The sequence below is a fragment of the Lethenteron reissneri genome, chromosome 55 (assembly GCF_015708825.2).
Source record: "Lethenteron reissneri isolate LAM-NWPU_2019-01 chromosome 55, ASM1570882v1, whole genome shotgun sequence".
Classification (NCBI taxonomy): Eukaryota; Metazoa; Chordata; class Hyperoartia; order Petromyzontiformes; family Petromyzontidae; genus Lethenteron; species Lethenteron reissneri.
In genome coordinates, this window is record NC_083833.1 from 232,585 (window position 1) to 246,574 (window position 13,990).

Sequence of the window (13,990 nt, forward strand, 5' to 3'; positions counted from 1 at the left end):
GAGAGTTGATGGCCTCAGCTCGGTTACCACAAAAAGACAAACAGACAGATACGCGGACATACAGAGACACATGGACATATTGACAGACACACGGACACACAGAGACACATGGACATATTGACAGACACACGGACATACAGAGAGGCAGATATACAGACAGACACACGGAGAGACACATGGACATATTGACAGACACACGGGCATACAGAGACACATGGACAAATTGACAGACACACAGACATACGTACCGACACAAACAAGATAAATATTCACCGTTTAGCCTGACCAGACTGTTGGGGCAAATGCTGTAAGTGAGCAGCTATGAAGGGGGTGGGTGGCCAGCACCACGCCCGACCGCCTTTGTCTCCCTAGTGGCGATGCTTACACACCACACCAGGCACTCGTTAGAGACACACACACACACATAGACAGACACACAGACAGACAGAGTCAAGGCATGGACGCATTTAACCCCTTTGGTCGCCCTTTGCGGAATTGAAATGGAAACTAAACCCGTGAGCGGTTGGACTCCTGAACCAGAGGGTCGTTCGGAACGTCGGGGCGGGTGGGGGTAGGGGGGCTAGCGGGGTCTGGGTCCACCCACGAGCCGCCCCCCACCTCGCCCCTCGCCCCTCGCCCCTGTACCACCCCTCCCCCTTATTGCCCTGAATCACGGTACTTTTTAGTTGTTTTAAAATACGTACCACGAAACACGACTGTTAATGGAAAAAGCTGTTCGACGGCTGTAGGCACTGCACGTTGCAAGCATTGGTCGTAGCGAGAGAGCGTCATCGTGTAAACTAAGCCACTTCGAGGTCTGAACGCCTCACAAAGGGTGGGGCATCGCTGATTGGCTGTGAGGCGGCATGGCTCGCAGCCCCCGCTTTACCGAGCGCGCTGATTGGCCGAAATTGGCGCAACCGCGTGCGCATCACGTGAACGCGTCACCGTGCAGTCGGCATTGCAACGTGTGGCGAGACGTTAACCGAAAAACCTGTTGATCGATGATGCCACTTGTTAACCGAGGGACTCACTGTCATATGCAACCTCCGATTAACACGGTCGGCTACGTACGGTGCGACATGCACACACACACGTACATTTAGGACGTTTTGCAAATAATCACCGCTCCCCACTCACACACGGACACAGAGATCCTCCCTATAGCCTGTAAACCGACTGTTAAGGCAAGTGCTGTACGTGTGCGTGGTTGCGAGTGCGCGAGTGTACGTGTATTGAACTTCTTTCGCGCCGTACGTAGCTAACCGCACTGAACGGCGGTGCGGGGGAAGGACAATAAACTAACACACACAAAGCAGTTCTACAGCAATGAGTTTGTCAATCGAGATGATGACGATTTAAAAGTGCGCAGCTTCCAGTGGCTTCCTAACATGGGAAGGAAAAGAACGTTCCAGACGGCCCCAGAAGCAGCACATCCTAAAGTGCCGCGCGACGACGCGGCCCCCGGCCACCCGGCCCACGGCGTCGCGTGCCGTGCTTCGTAGGCGCCGCTCGCTAATCGCTCACGGCGCTTGCCCCCCCCCCCCCCCGTACCCGAAGTGTGTTAAAGGCTACCCGGGGGACCTGTGCCTTTGTCTCCCCGTGCACTGGGCTAATCCCGCATTAGCGGCGTGCATTAGAGAATGGATTAGAGGCGCTTCTTTGTTTGGTCGGATACGCGGCTATCCTCCCTCTCTCCCCCCTCTCTCCCCTCCCTCTCGTTGTTTTACCATCAGAGGAAACAAGAAGATGCTCGGTGTAGTCGGCACTTTGCTTCGTTCATCATTTTGTTTTTGTTTTCTCAATGCTTTGCTTTATGTGCCCCCCCCCCCCTGTTTAAATTAAAGATTTCACAAAATATGTCACGCTCTGCTCTCCTCCTTCTTACCCCTTCCCTCTCTACCCCCCTCTCCCTCTCGATGGCTATGTTCCCCCTGCTTTCTATGTCTCCCCCCCCTCTCTCCCTCTCATGTATCTCTCTCTCCCCTCTCTCTCTCATTCTTTATATCCTCCCTCTCTCCCCCCTCTATCGTTTCCTCCCTCTCTCCCTTGTCTCTCCTCCCTCTCTGTCCCCCTCTCATGTATATCTCTCTCCCCCCTCCATCTCATTCTTTATATCTCTCTACACTCTCATCTCATCCCTCTCTCTTTCTATCATTTATCTCTCTCTCCCCAACCTCTCTACTCCCTCTCTCATCCCTCTCTTTTTTTTTAACAGAAATCTATTTTATTGCAATATATTGGGGAGGACATTTTTTGCATATTTGAATATTAGGGGGAATGTGTCCTCTCCCCTCTCTCTCTCTTTTTTTTTTTTACGATCAGTGGAAACAAGAAGATGCTCGGTGTATTCGGCACTTTGTTTCGTTCATCATTTCGTAAATTTTTTTTTTTTTTACGATCAGTGGAAACAAGAAGATTCTCGGTGTATTCGGCACTTTGCTTCGTTCATCATTTCGTATTTTTTTTTACTTTGTTTCATGTAATTCCCCCCTCTCGCTCACGCTCTCGCTCATTCTCGTTCTGCACACAGCCCTTCTCGCAGTCCAACGGCCTCCGACGGGTAGCTCATAACTGCATGCAGAGCTCCCCATCATCTGCCACCGAGCACACGGCCTCCTCCATCGCCCACCGCTCCTTGAAGGCCGGCACGGCGTGGGTCAGCCGCGCCGCATGGCGGAACTCCAGCCCACACACCCTGGCTCCGACCAGAGCGCAGAAGATGCCCACGCTGCTGGCCGGACGTTTCTCCTCCAGGGCCACCTTCCTCGCCCTGTGTACGGCGAGCTTTGCACAGCCGACGAGCACGTTGACCAGCCCCTGAAGATGTTGGGGTCTGTCGCCCTTTTGGTATCCAAAGATGAGGACCGTCATGTTTCTCAGGACCTTGAACAACAAATCCAGGCTCTTGCACTCCACGTATTGGTGCGCCACCGTCTCCACTTTACCGCAAAACCGACACTCCGGGGACGTGTCGGTGAAGCGCGTCAGGGAGGCGTTGGTGGTGACGGTGCCGTGGGCGATGCTCCAGCTGCGGTCACCGATGCGGTTGTACGTCGGGTTGGAGTAGATTTGCCTCCAGCGAGGCCTCTCCGGAGAGATGCAGGGCAGGGCTCTCCTCCAGGCATGGTCCTTGTGGTTCCTCAGGGTGTCCTGTTGGTGAAACCGGACCATGTAGGAGTAGAGCACCTTCCTCTTTACATTTGCGAAGGCCACCTCCGGTAGGTCTCCCAGCCGGCACAAGTTGTGATCCGCCTTCGCTTGTCGGCATTGGCGATGCAGCGGCACGACGGAGAGCTCCGGTGGAGGGGGACCGAGAGGGGCCTCGTCATCCCCAACGCCGATGAGGGGGGGGGGGGGCGTTCTCCCCGCTGCCGCCGAGAAGGCCCCTCGGCTTCGGCCAGGATCCAGGCAGCCACCCGGAGCGACTGCAGCCCCCCGTCTTTGCGGCCATGTCTGCTGGTCCGAGCCACCGGCCCCATGTTCCAGACTCCACCAGATCTCCCATCCTGGTGAGCCGCGCGTTGGTGAGGCGCCTCTCCATGCCGGGGGAGGCGGTGGTGGATGGCAGCTTTGTCTGTGGGTTCCTGAGGATCGGTTCAAAGGCCAGATCTTTGGCCGATCGCGGCTGGTTCAGCCTCCTGACGGCGAGGGAGCTCCACGTCTGCAGGACGCTCCTGTAGAAAGGTGGCAGCTGTCCCAGTGGGAGGCCCTGCAGGTCCATGTAGAATAGTTGTTTGGAGCACTGCAGACCCCCCAGCTGCTTCAGGAGGAAGGAGGCCGTTACGCTCCAGGCCGGTGCAGGGGCAGCGTGCAGGAACTTGTGTGCGGCCTGCAGTCGGAAGGTGGCCAGCTGACTCCGCACGCAAACCAGCCCGTGACCGCCCTCGTCCAGTGGCAGGGCCAGGACCCCAGCCGCGACCCGGTGTCCTCCGCCGGACCAGAAGAAGTCGAGGACTCGCTTCTGAAGCGCGTTGATGAGGCTCATGGGGGGGTGCAGGGAGAAGAGTCGATGCCACAGCACTCTCTCGCTCTCTCTCATTCTGCACGCAGCCCTCTAGCAGTCCAACGGCCTCCGACGGGTAGCTCATAACTGCATGCAGAGCTCCCCGTCATCTGCCACCGAGCACACGGCCTCCTCCATCGCCCACTCTCTCATCTCATCCCTCTCTCCCCGCTCGCCACCCCATCTCAATCCCCTCTGCTGTTCTCTGTTTTCCAGGAGAGCAAACTCCCTTCACTGCCTCACCCCCTTCACCCCCCCCCCTCACCACACTCTAGGGGACCTCCCCAGATCTCCCTCTGGTGGTAGTGGTGGGGTTCCTGCCCCCCATCCCCCCTCTCCTCAGCAGTGCGGCACTTTCAGGGCTGCGCCTGTAGCCTCGCCGCTTTCACTCTGCGGCCTCGCTCCGAGCTGCCAGGGGACCTGAACCAAGCCCAGACCCCTCCCCTCACACCCCCCATTGCACCCCACCCCCTCCCCTACCCCCCACTGACAGAAGCGTTTATCCGCCTGTCAATATCAATCAGCGATCTCCAACCACAGGGGACTTACTGCGTCTGACACCGTACTCACTCACCCAACTCACTCACTCACCCAACTCACTCACTCACCCAACTCACTCACTCAACTCACTCAACTCACTCACCCAACTCACCCAACTCACTCACCCAACTCACTCACTCACCCAACTCACTCACTCACTCACCCAACTCACTCACTCAACTCACTCACCCAACTCACCCAACTCACTCACCCAACTCACTCACTCAACTCACTCACTCACCCAAACTCACTCACCCAACTCACTCACTCACTCACCCAACTCACTCACTCACTGTGGGGGGAGAGAGAGATCTGAAGAGAGATTTTAGAGAGAGCGAGCGATGTGGAGAGAAAGGGAGGGGAGGGAGAGTAAGAGGTGGGGAGACAGAGCGAGGGGAGCGAGGCAGATAGATTTCCGCATTTCGCAGTGAGTTTTGTTGCAGGCACCACACGTTCATGGGTAAAGTCTCGCGTCTCTATCACCCCATCCGTTTAGAGAGAGAGAGGTACAGAGAGGGAGAGGGAGATGGATGTATTTGATGGCTCAGCCTTGCCCATTACGCGATAATGACTGGCGGGGTGGAGGCGGCGGTCGCTGCTATAATCACGCGAATTCTCGCATGGAAGTGGCCGCGGATGGAGTGGTTTGAGTGCGTGTGTGTGTCTGTGTGTGTCTCTGTGTGTGTGTCTGTGTGTGTATCTGTGTGTGTGTCTGTGTGTGTATCTGTGTGTGTGTGTACGTCTGTGTCTGTGTGTGTCTCTGTGTGTGTTCGTGTCTGTGTGTGTCTGTGTGTGTATCCGTGTGTCTGTGTGTGTGCGTGTCTGTGCTCGTGTGTGTCTGTGTGTCTGTATGTGTATCTGTGTGTAGCGGTTAGCGATTCGAGTTCGATTCCCGCTCACGGCCAACAACAGTGACTATTATGTACACCGGTCCTGGGCCTCCCCTAGGTCGACTCAGCCTGAAATGACTACGTGGTGTGATGTGTAAACATCGCCACTGGGGAGACAAATACGGCCGGGCGTGGTGTGGCCACCCACTCCCTCGTGTGCCGTGCCGGCCTTCATAGGTTCTCGCTAACAGCATTCTGCCCAACAGCGTGTCAAGGCTACACGGGGGATGTTTGTCTTTGTGTGTGTGTGTGGTGCATCTCAGTCAGTCATCCCGTGGCATCTGGGTCTGTCTCATGACGTCCTTCCAGCGGGTGTTAAGTTGTCGAGTTGAGTTGTTGAGTTGAATTGTTGAGTTCAGTTGTAGAGTTCAGTTGTTGAGTGGTTGAGTGGTTTAGTTGGGTTGTTGAGTTAGGTTGTAGGGTTTTAGAGTTATTGAGTTGAGTGTTAGTGGTTTAGTTGAGTTCTTAAGTTGAGTTGTTGTTGACTTGTTCGCTGTGATTGTGTACCATTACCAACCCAGTAGCATCAGCGTCACGTCCTGATGTGACGATGATGACAATGCTGATCCTATTTGTGATGCTGCTGCTACTGATTATCACAATGGCGATGCTATTTGTGATTATGCTGTTGATGCTGATGATGATGGCAATGCTGCTGCTGCTGATAATGACAACGATGATGATGAATACAATCGTGATAGGGACAGCGTTGATGATGATGATCTTGACGATAATTCTGACGATAATGCTGATTATGACAATGGTGATGATGCTGATGATGATGACGGTGATGCTGATGACGATGGTGGTAATGACGGTGATGCTGCTGATGCTGGCTGATGATAGTGATGCTCATGATGATGATGTTGGTGACGATGCCTCCACAGAAATACAAGGAGTCAGAGAAGAGGGTGCGGATCGACGAGGTGGATGGCCTGCAGCTGGTGAAGAAGATTGCCAAGAACATGGAAACGATGTTCAGCAAGAAGGTGACTGCGGTGAAGGTGAGCAGATGGGTGAGTGGATTGGTGAGTGGCTGACCGAGTGGCTGACCGAGTGGTTGGGTGAGTAGATTGTTGAGTAGCTGGGTGAGTGGCTGAGCGAGTGGCTGGGTGAGTGAATTGGTGAGTCAGTGGCTGAGTGAGTGGCTGGGTGAGTGGCTAGGTGAGTGGATTGGTGAGTGGCTGAGTGAGTGGATTGGTGAGTGGCCGGAATTCCACAATCGTCGCTGGGCAGGCAGCGAGCCTCATCAGCTGCTTCCCACACCCCAAGCTCTGGAGCGCGGGCACGCGGGACATCCCTGAGCCCTCGGAGCCTTGACGACGTGGAGTGGTTGACGCAGGGCACCTGCCGCTGCGCTCCCACCCCCAGGAGTTCACCTCTGGAGGCGGTGACAGAGAGAAACACCCTGGAGGTTGTTGGCGCAAAATAAACGAGGGGGGTGACATGTGTTGGTGGGGGTGGGGGGGGTGAGATGTGTTGGTGGGGGGGGGGGGTGAGATGTGTTGGTGGGGGGGGGGGGGTGAGATGTGTTGGTGGGGGGGGGGGGGTGAGATGTGTTGGTGGGGGGGGGTGAGATGTCTTGGTGGGGGGGGGTGAAATGCCTTGGTGGGGAGGGGTGAGATGTGTTGGTGGGGGGGGTGAGATGTGTTGGTGAGGGGAGTGAGATGTGTTGGTGGGGGGGGTGAGATGTGTTGGTGGGGGGGGGTGAGATGTGTTGGTGGGGGGGGGGGTGAGATGTGTTGGTGGGGGGGGTGAGATGTGTTGGTGGGGGGGGTGAGATGTGTTGGTGGGGGGGGGGTGAGATGTGTTGGTGGGGGTGGGGGGGTGAGATGTGTTGGTGGGGGGGGGTGAGATGTGTTGGTGGGGGGGGAGTGAGATGTGTTGGTGGGGGGGAGTGAGATGTGTTGGTGGGGGGGGTGAGATGTGTTGGTGGGGGGGGGGGGGTGAGATGTGTTGGTGGGGGTGGGGGGGTGAGATGTGGTGGGGGGTGACATGTGTTGGTGGGGGTGGGGGGGGTGAGATGTGTTGGTGGGGGGGGGGGGGTGAGATGTGTTGGTGGGGGGGGGTGAGATGTGTTGGTGGGGGGGGAGTGAGATGTGTTGGTGGGGGGGGGTGAGATGTGTTGGTGGGGGGGGGTGAGATGTGTTGGTGGGGGGGGGGTGAGATGTGTTGGTGGGGGGGGGGGTGAGATGTGTTGGTGGGGGGGGGGGTGAGATGTGTTGGTGGGGGGGGGGGTGAGATGTGTTTGTGGGTTGGGGGTGAGATGTGTTTGTGGGTTGGGGTGAGATGTGGGGGGGGAGGTGAGATGTGTTGGTGGGGGGGGGGTGAGATGTCTTGGTGGGGGGGGTGAGATGTGTGGTGGGGGGGGGGTGAGATGTGTTGGTGGGGGGGGGGTGAGATGTGTTTGTGGGTAGGGGTGAGATGTGGGGGGGGGGAGGTGAGATGTCTTGGTGGGGGGGGGTGAGATGCCTTGGTGGGGGGGGGGGTGAGATGTGTTGGTGGGGGGGGGGTGAGATGTCTTGGTGGGGGGGGGTGAGATGCCTTGGTGGGGAGGGGTGAGATGTGTTGGTGGGGGGGGTAAGATGTGTTGGTGGGGGGGGTGAGATGTGTTGGTGGGGGGGGAGTGAGATGTGTTGGTGGGGGGGGGGGGTGAGATGTGTTGGTGGGGGGGGGGGTTAGATGTGTTGGTGGGGGGGGGGTGAAATGCCTTGGTGGGGAGGGGTGAGATGTGTTGGTGGGGGGGGGGGTGAGATGTGTTGGGGGGGGGGCTAGATGTCTTGGTGGGGGGGGGTGAAATGCCTTGGTGGGGAGGGTGAGATGTGTTGGTGGGGGGGGGTGAGATGTGTTGGTGGGGGGGGTGAGATGTGTTGGTGGGGGGGGTGACATGCCTTGGTGGGGGGGGGGGTGAGATGTGTTGGTGGGGGGGGGGGAGAGATGTGTTGGTGGGGGGGGGGGGGAGATGTGTTTGTGGGTTGGGGTGAGATGTGGGGGGGGGAGGTGAGATGTCTGGTGGGGGGGGTGAGATGCCTTGGTGGGGAGGGGGGGTGAGATGTGTTGGTGGGGGGGGGGTGAGATGTCTTGGTGGGGGGGGGTGAGATGTGTTGGTGGGGGGGGGTAAGATGTGTTGGTGGGGGGGGGGTGACATGTGTTGGTGGGGGGGGAGTGAGATGTGTTGGTGGGGGGGGGGGTGAGATGTGTTGGTGGGGGGGGTGAGATGTGTGGTGGGGGGGGGGGGGGGTGAAATGCCTTGGTGGGGAGGGGTGAGATGTGTTGGTGGGGGGTGAGATGTGTTGGTGGGGGGGGGGGGGTGAGATGTGTTGGTGGGGGGGGGGGTGAGATGTGTTGGTGGGGGGGGAGTGAGATGTGGTTGGTGGGGGGGTGAGATGTGTTGGTGGGGGGGGGGTGAGATGTGTTGGTGGGGGGGGTGAGATGTGTTGGTGGGGGGGGGTGAGATGTCTTGGTGGGGGGGGGTGAGATGTGTTGGTGGGGGGGGTGAGATGTGTTGGTGGGGGGGGGTGAGATATGTTGGTGGGGGGGGGGTGAGATGTCTTGGTGGGGGGGGTGAGATGTCTTGGTGGGGGGGGGTGAGATGTGTGGTGGGGGGGGGGTGAGATGTGTTGGTGGGGGGGAGTGAGATGTGTTGGTGGGGGGGGGGTGAGATGTGTTGGTGGGGGGGGTGAGATGTGTTGGTGGGGGGGGGGTGAAATGCCTTGGTGCGGAGGGGTGAGATGTGTTGGTGGGGGGGGGTGAGATGTGTTGGTGGGGGGGGGGGTGAGATGTGTTGGTGGGGGGGGTGAGATGTGTTGGTGGGGGGGGAGTGAGATGTGTTGGTGGGGGGGGTGAGATGTCTTGGTGGGGGGGGGGTGAAATGCCTTGGTGGGGAGGGGTGAGATGTGTGGTGGGGGGGGGGGGGTGAGATGTGTTGGGGGGGGGGGTGAGATGTGTTGGTGGGGGGGGTGAAATGCCTTGGTGGGGGGGGGGGGTGAGATGTGTTGGTGGGGGGGGTGAGATGTGTTGGTGGGGGGGGGGTGAGATGTGTGTGGTGGGGGGGGGGGGGTGAGATGTGTTGGTGGTGGGGGGGGGGGGTGAGATGTGTTGGTGGGGGGGTGAGATGTCTTGGTGGGGGGGGGTGAATGCCTTGGTGGGGAGGGGTGAGATGTGTTGGTGGGGGGGGGGGAGATGTTGGTGGGGGGGGGGTGAAATGCCTTGGTGGGGAGGGGGAGGTGAGATGTGTTGGTGGGGAGGGGGGTGAGATGTGTTGGTGGGGGGGGGGGGTGAGATGTGTGGTGGGGGGGGTGAGTGTTGGTGAGGGGGAAGTGAGATGTGGTTGGTGGGGGGGGTGAGATGTCTTGGTGGGGGGGGGGGTGAAATGCCTTGGTGGGGAGGGGTGAGATGTGTGGTGGGGGGGGGTGAGATGTGTTGGTGGGGGGGGGGTGAGATGTGTTGGGGGGGGGGGTGAGATGTGTTGGTGGGGGGGGGGTGAGATGTGTTGGTGGGGGGGGGGGTGAGATGTCTTGGTGGGGGGGGTGAAATGCCTTGGTGGGGAGGGGTCAGATGTGTTGGTGGGGGGGGGGGGGGGTGAGATGTGTTGGTGGGGGGGGGTGAGATGTGTTGGTGGGGGGGGGGGGGGTGAGATGTGTTGGTGGGGGGGGGTGAGATGTGTTGGTGGGGGGGGGTGAGATGTGTTGGTGGTGGGGGCGGTTGAGCGTCGTGGTCGATGGAGAGAAAGTTGCGAGACGACGGGGAGAAGGGCAGGAGACGACTTGGGAGATGTTGGGGAGATCTGGGGAGAGATGGGAAGAAATGTGTGGAGAGTCAGGTGAAGATATGATCTGGGTAATTAAAAGTGTGGTGTGTGTGGTGTGTGTGTGTGTGTGTGGTGTGTATGGTGTGTGTGTGTGGTGTGTGTGGTGTACACAAACAAATACACACATCCGCCGTGCAGCCTGTAACAGACTGTCGGGTCAAGTGCTGTTAGCGAGCAGCACCTATGAAGGCCGGCACAGCACACGATGGGGTGGGTGGCCAGCACCCCACGCCCGGCCGCCTTTGTCTCCCCATTCGCGATGTTTCCCCACCGCACCAAGTACTCATTTGAGGCCGAGTCGACCTAGGGGAGGCCCAGCTACCGGTTCAAGATAATCGTCACCGGCGGTGTTGGTGGTGATAGCCGCAAGCGGGAATCGAACTCGGGTGGCCGGGTTCGTGGCTGTGTGGGGGGAGTCCCACCGGGCCCCCCTCCCCCCTACCCCCCATCTTTACCCCCCTCCCCTCCTCCCTCCCCTCCACCCACTTCCCTACCCCCATCCCCCCATCACCGAACATCGGAGTTTCATTCGCGCAGCTGCCTTGGCTCTGTTATGGCCGGATGATGGTGGAGATGGGGATGGTGATGATGATGGTGATGATGATGGTGAAGATGATGGTGGGGATGGTGATCGGGATGGTGATGGGGGTTGTGATAATGATGATGGGGATGATGGTGGGGATGATGGTGGGGTTGGTGATGATGAGGGTGATGGGGATGTTGATGGGGGTGTTGATGGGGGTGATGTGGAAGTTGATGGGGGCGATGGGGCTGTTGATGGGGGTGATGGGGCTGTTGATGGGGGTGATGGGGCTGTTGATGGGGGTGATGGGAGTGATGGGGATGTTGATGGGGCTGTTGATGGGGGTGTTGATGGGGGTGTTGATGGGGTGTGATGGGGGTGTTGATGGGGGTGTTGATGGGGGTGATGTGGATGTTGATGGGGCTGTTGATGGGCATGATGATGATGGGGGTGATGATGATGGGGTTGCGCTCATTAAGTTGGGATAATTTTGTTCCGGCAATGCCTCTCCCCCTCCCTCCCCTCCCCTCTACCCTCCCCCCTCCCCCCTCCCCCTCTACCCCTCTACCCCTCCCCTCTCGCCCCTCTCGCAATTTGCCCGCCCCCCTAAGTGGGAGGGGGGGTAGCGATGAGAATGGCGGTAGCGAGTAATTGGAGGCATTATCTAGCGGCGGAGGGCGTGGAAGCGAAACCCGAGTCTGGAGGAGGCGGAGGAGGAAAGAGCGACTTTGATGCCGAGAGATGGGAGAGACAGAGATTAGAGAGAGCGAGAGAGATGAGAGAGATGAGAGAGAGGGAGAGATTAGTAAGATAGATATTTGAGAGAGAGATTAGTAGGGGAGAGAGAGAGATGAGAAAGTTGAAGGTGAGAGAGATGTGTGTGTGTTGAACTTATTTTGCAACCTACGTAGCCAACCGCGCTAATCAGAGGTGCGGGGGAAGGACAATAAACGAGATGAGAGAGATGCAAAGTGAAACAATAAAGAGAGATATGTAGAGAGAGAAAACGATTGACAAAGAGAGAGAGAGAGAAATAAATGCGGAGAGATACAGCGAGAGAAAGTTATGAAGAGACTTTTGACTTTTAAACAACTTTTTATTGCCGCCAGCAGCAAATGCACTGGAGGCGATTTCAATATGAAATACACAAAGTCACCAGCAAACAAATGAAAATAATCGTTACAAATCGACGCGCTGTGGCGCTACAAGCACCGCGCACAACACGAAAGAAAAGCCACGTGGTGGTTGTGGTGTCATCGCGCACGCCACGGTGACGAGCGAGCGCTTCACAAGGTGAACACGAGGGTGCCGCTCACGCTGGTACAGAGAGGGGGGCTTTTCCGGCTCCCCAGCGTTCGAAGAAGACGCGCAAAGCGCCGCCGGCATGCGAGTGGTACGCGGCGCGCTCCAGCCGGAGCCGCGCCCCGAGCAGGCCCCTGATCACTGGAAGCACCACAGAGCAGCCGTCAGCGTCGCCTTGCAGCATCTTTATCCTTGTGCACCGCCATCTTCGCTTGGGCGCGGACGAAGTTGGCGAGGTCGTGGCGCTTGTTAGCCAGGTAAGGCGCCGTCCCGTATACGAAGCTGCTGCTATAGAAGGGCACCCCCAGTCTCCTGAAAGTGTTCCCCAAAAGCCGGAACATTCGGATGAGCCGCTGGCAGCGTAAGTACTGGTGGGGCAGATCCTCCCTGGCACCGCAGAAAGAGAGAGACAGAGACAAAGAGAGAGAGACAGAGGGAGAGACAGAGTGAGAGATGGAGAGGGAGACAGAGGGACGACTAACCACTGCGCCACCACCTCAGATTCAGACAATTAAGACAGTAATCATCATCAACCATGGTCTATCCACTGCTGGATGAAGGCCTCCCCAATCCTCCTCACTTCCATAACACGTCATCATTACCATCACGAGCCAATGGTCTATCCACTGCTGCAATCACCATATGAGCACCAGTGCTTCAATTGGGGCTCACTTGTCATACTCGTCCCCGCCATAGGAATGCGACATTTCCGCCGCTGGCTCCGCTGACGTTGCAACCAGGAGGTTGAGTGCCAACGGCTCAATAAGGCTAATTTGTCTGGATTGTCGTCCCCGCCATAGGAACGTGGAGTTTCCACCACTGGCAGATTACGTATGGGCAGTACATTTATGATGACTGTGCCTGCAGTATGACCCAAGTCTGCCTTCCGGAATTGAACACCCGAACCCCTGGGAAAAATCGTTGGGTTTTATCTATATATGTGAATATGTGTCTGTTCAAAATGTTTAGCGTACTTCCCGACATGCAACAAACTTGTCGGTTTACGGGGGTTGTTTGGCCATACTTCACCACGCGCTCGTAAGCGCAGGTTAGTGGAGCAGGAGCGGGGGGGGCACAACTTAAATCCCCCTCCATCCACCCAGCAACATCCAGTCAATAGGTACTGTACGAACAGAGTCCATCGACAGATTTGGACTCGAGTGTAGGTGCTCGCACCTCTTCTGGAGACGTCATTTCCAGTGTGAAAGAGCAAACATCCCCCAGAGAGAGGAGCTCTCTCGACTTGCAGCCATCCCACTACCAAACTGTCCATATGTCCAGTCGCAGCTGTTCGGACCGAGAGTCGTAAGTTCTACCGCCGTGCAATAGATGGCGGCGGTGGCATCTTGTACCTACAGGACATGAAGAACCAGTGACATCTACATCTGCATATCATGAAGAACCAGTTGACATCTACATCTGCATATCATGAAGTACCAGTGGCATCTACATCTACAGAACATGAAGAACCAGTGGCATCTACATCTGCATATCATGAAGTACCAGTGGCATCTACATCTACAGAACGTGAAGAACCAGTGGCATCTACATCTGCATATCATGAAGTACCAGTGGCATCTACATCTACAGAACATGAAGAACCAGTGGCATCTACATCTGCATATCATGAAGTACCAGTGGCATCTACATCTACAGAACATGAAGAACCAGTGGCATCTACATCTGCATATCATGAAGTACCAGTGGCATCTACATCTACAGAACATGAAGAACCAGTGGCATCTACATCTGCATATCATGAAGTACCAGTGGCATCTACATCTACAGAACATGAAGAACCAGTGGCATCTACAGAAAATAAAGTTCCAGTGGCATCAACATCTGAAAAACATGAAGAACCAGTGGCATCTACATCTACAGGAGATGATACAACTTTTAAAACCATTCTCCGTGTTTAA

At 57.0% G+C, this 13,990-nt stretch overlaps 1 protein-coding gene across 3 annotated transcripts in view; it reads left to right on the top strand.

Moving 5' to 3' along the window:
• The window catches only part of LOC133356632 (voltage-dependent calcium channel subunit alpha-2/delta-3-like), a 148,985-nt gene that overhangs the window by 29,462 nt on the left and 105,533 nt on the right, over nucleotides 1-13,990 (top strand). For all 3 annotated transcript variants that reach the window (XM_061574253.1, XM_061574254.1, XM_061574255.1), the window contains exon 3: nucleotides 6,324-6,440. In XM_061574253.1, coding sequence (XP_061430237.1) covers nucleotides 6,324-6,440 — 117 coding nt within the window. The remainder of the gene's footprint in view (nucleotides 1-6,323; nucleotides 6,441-13,990) is intronic.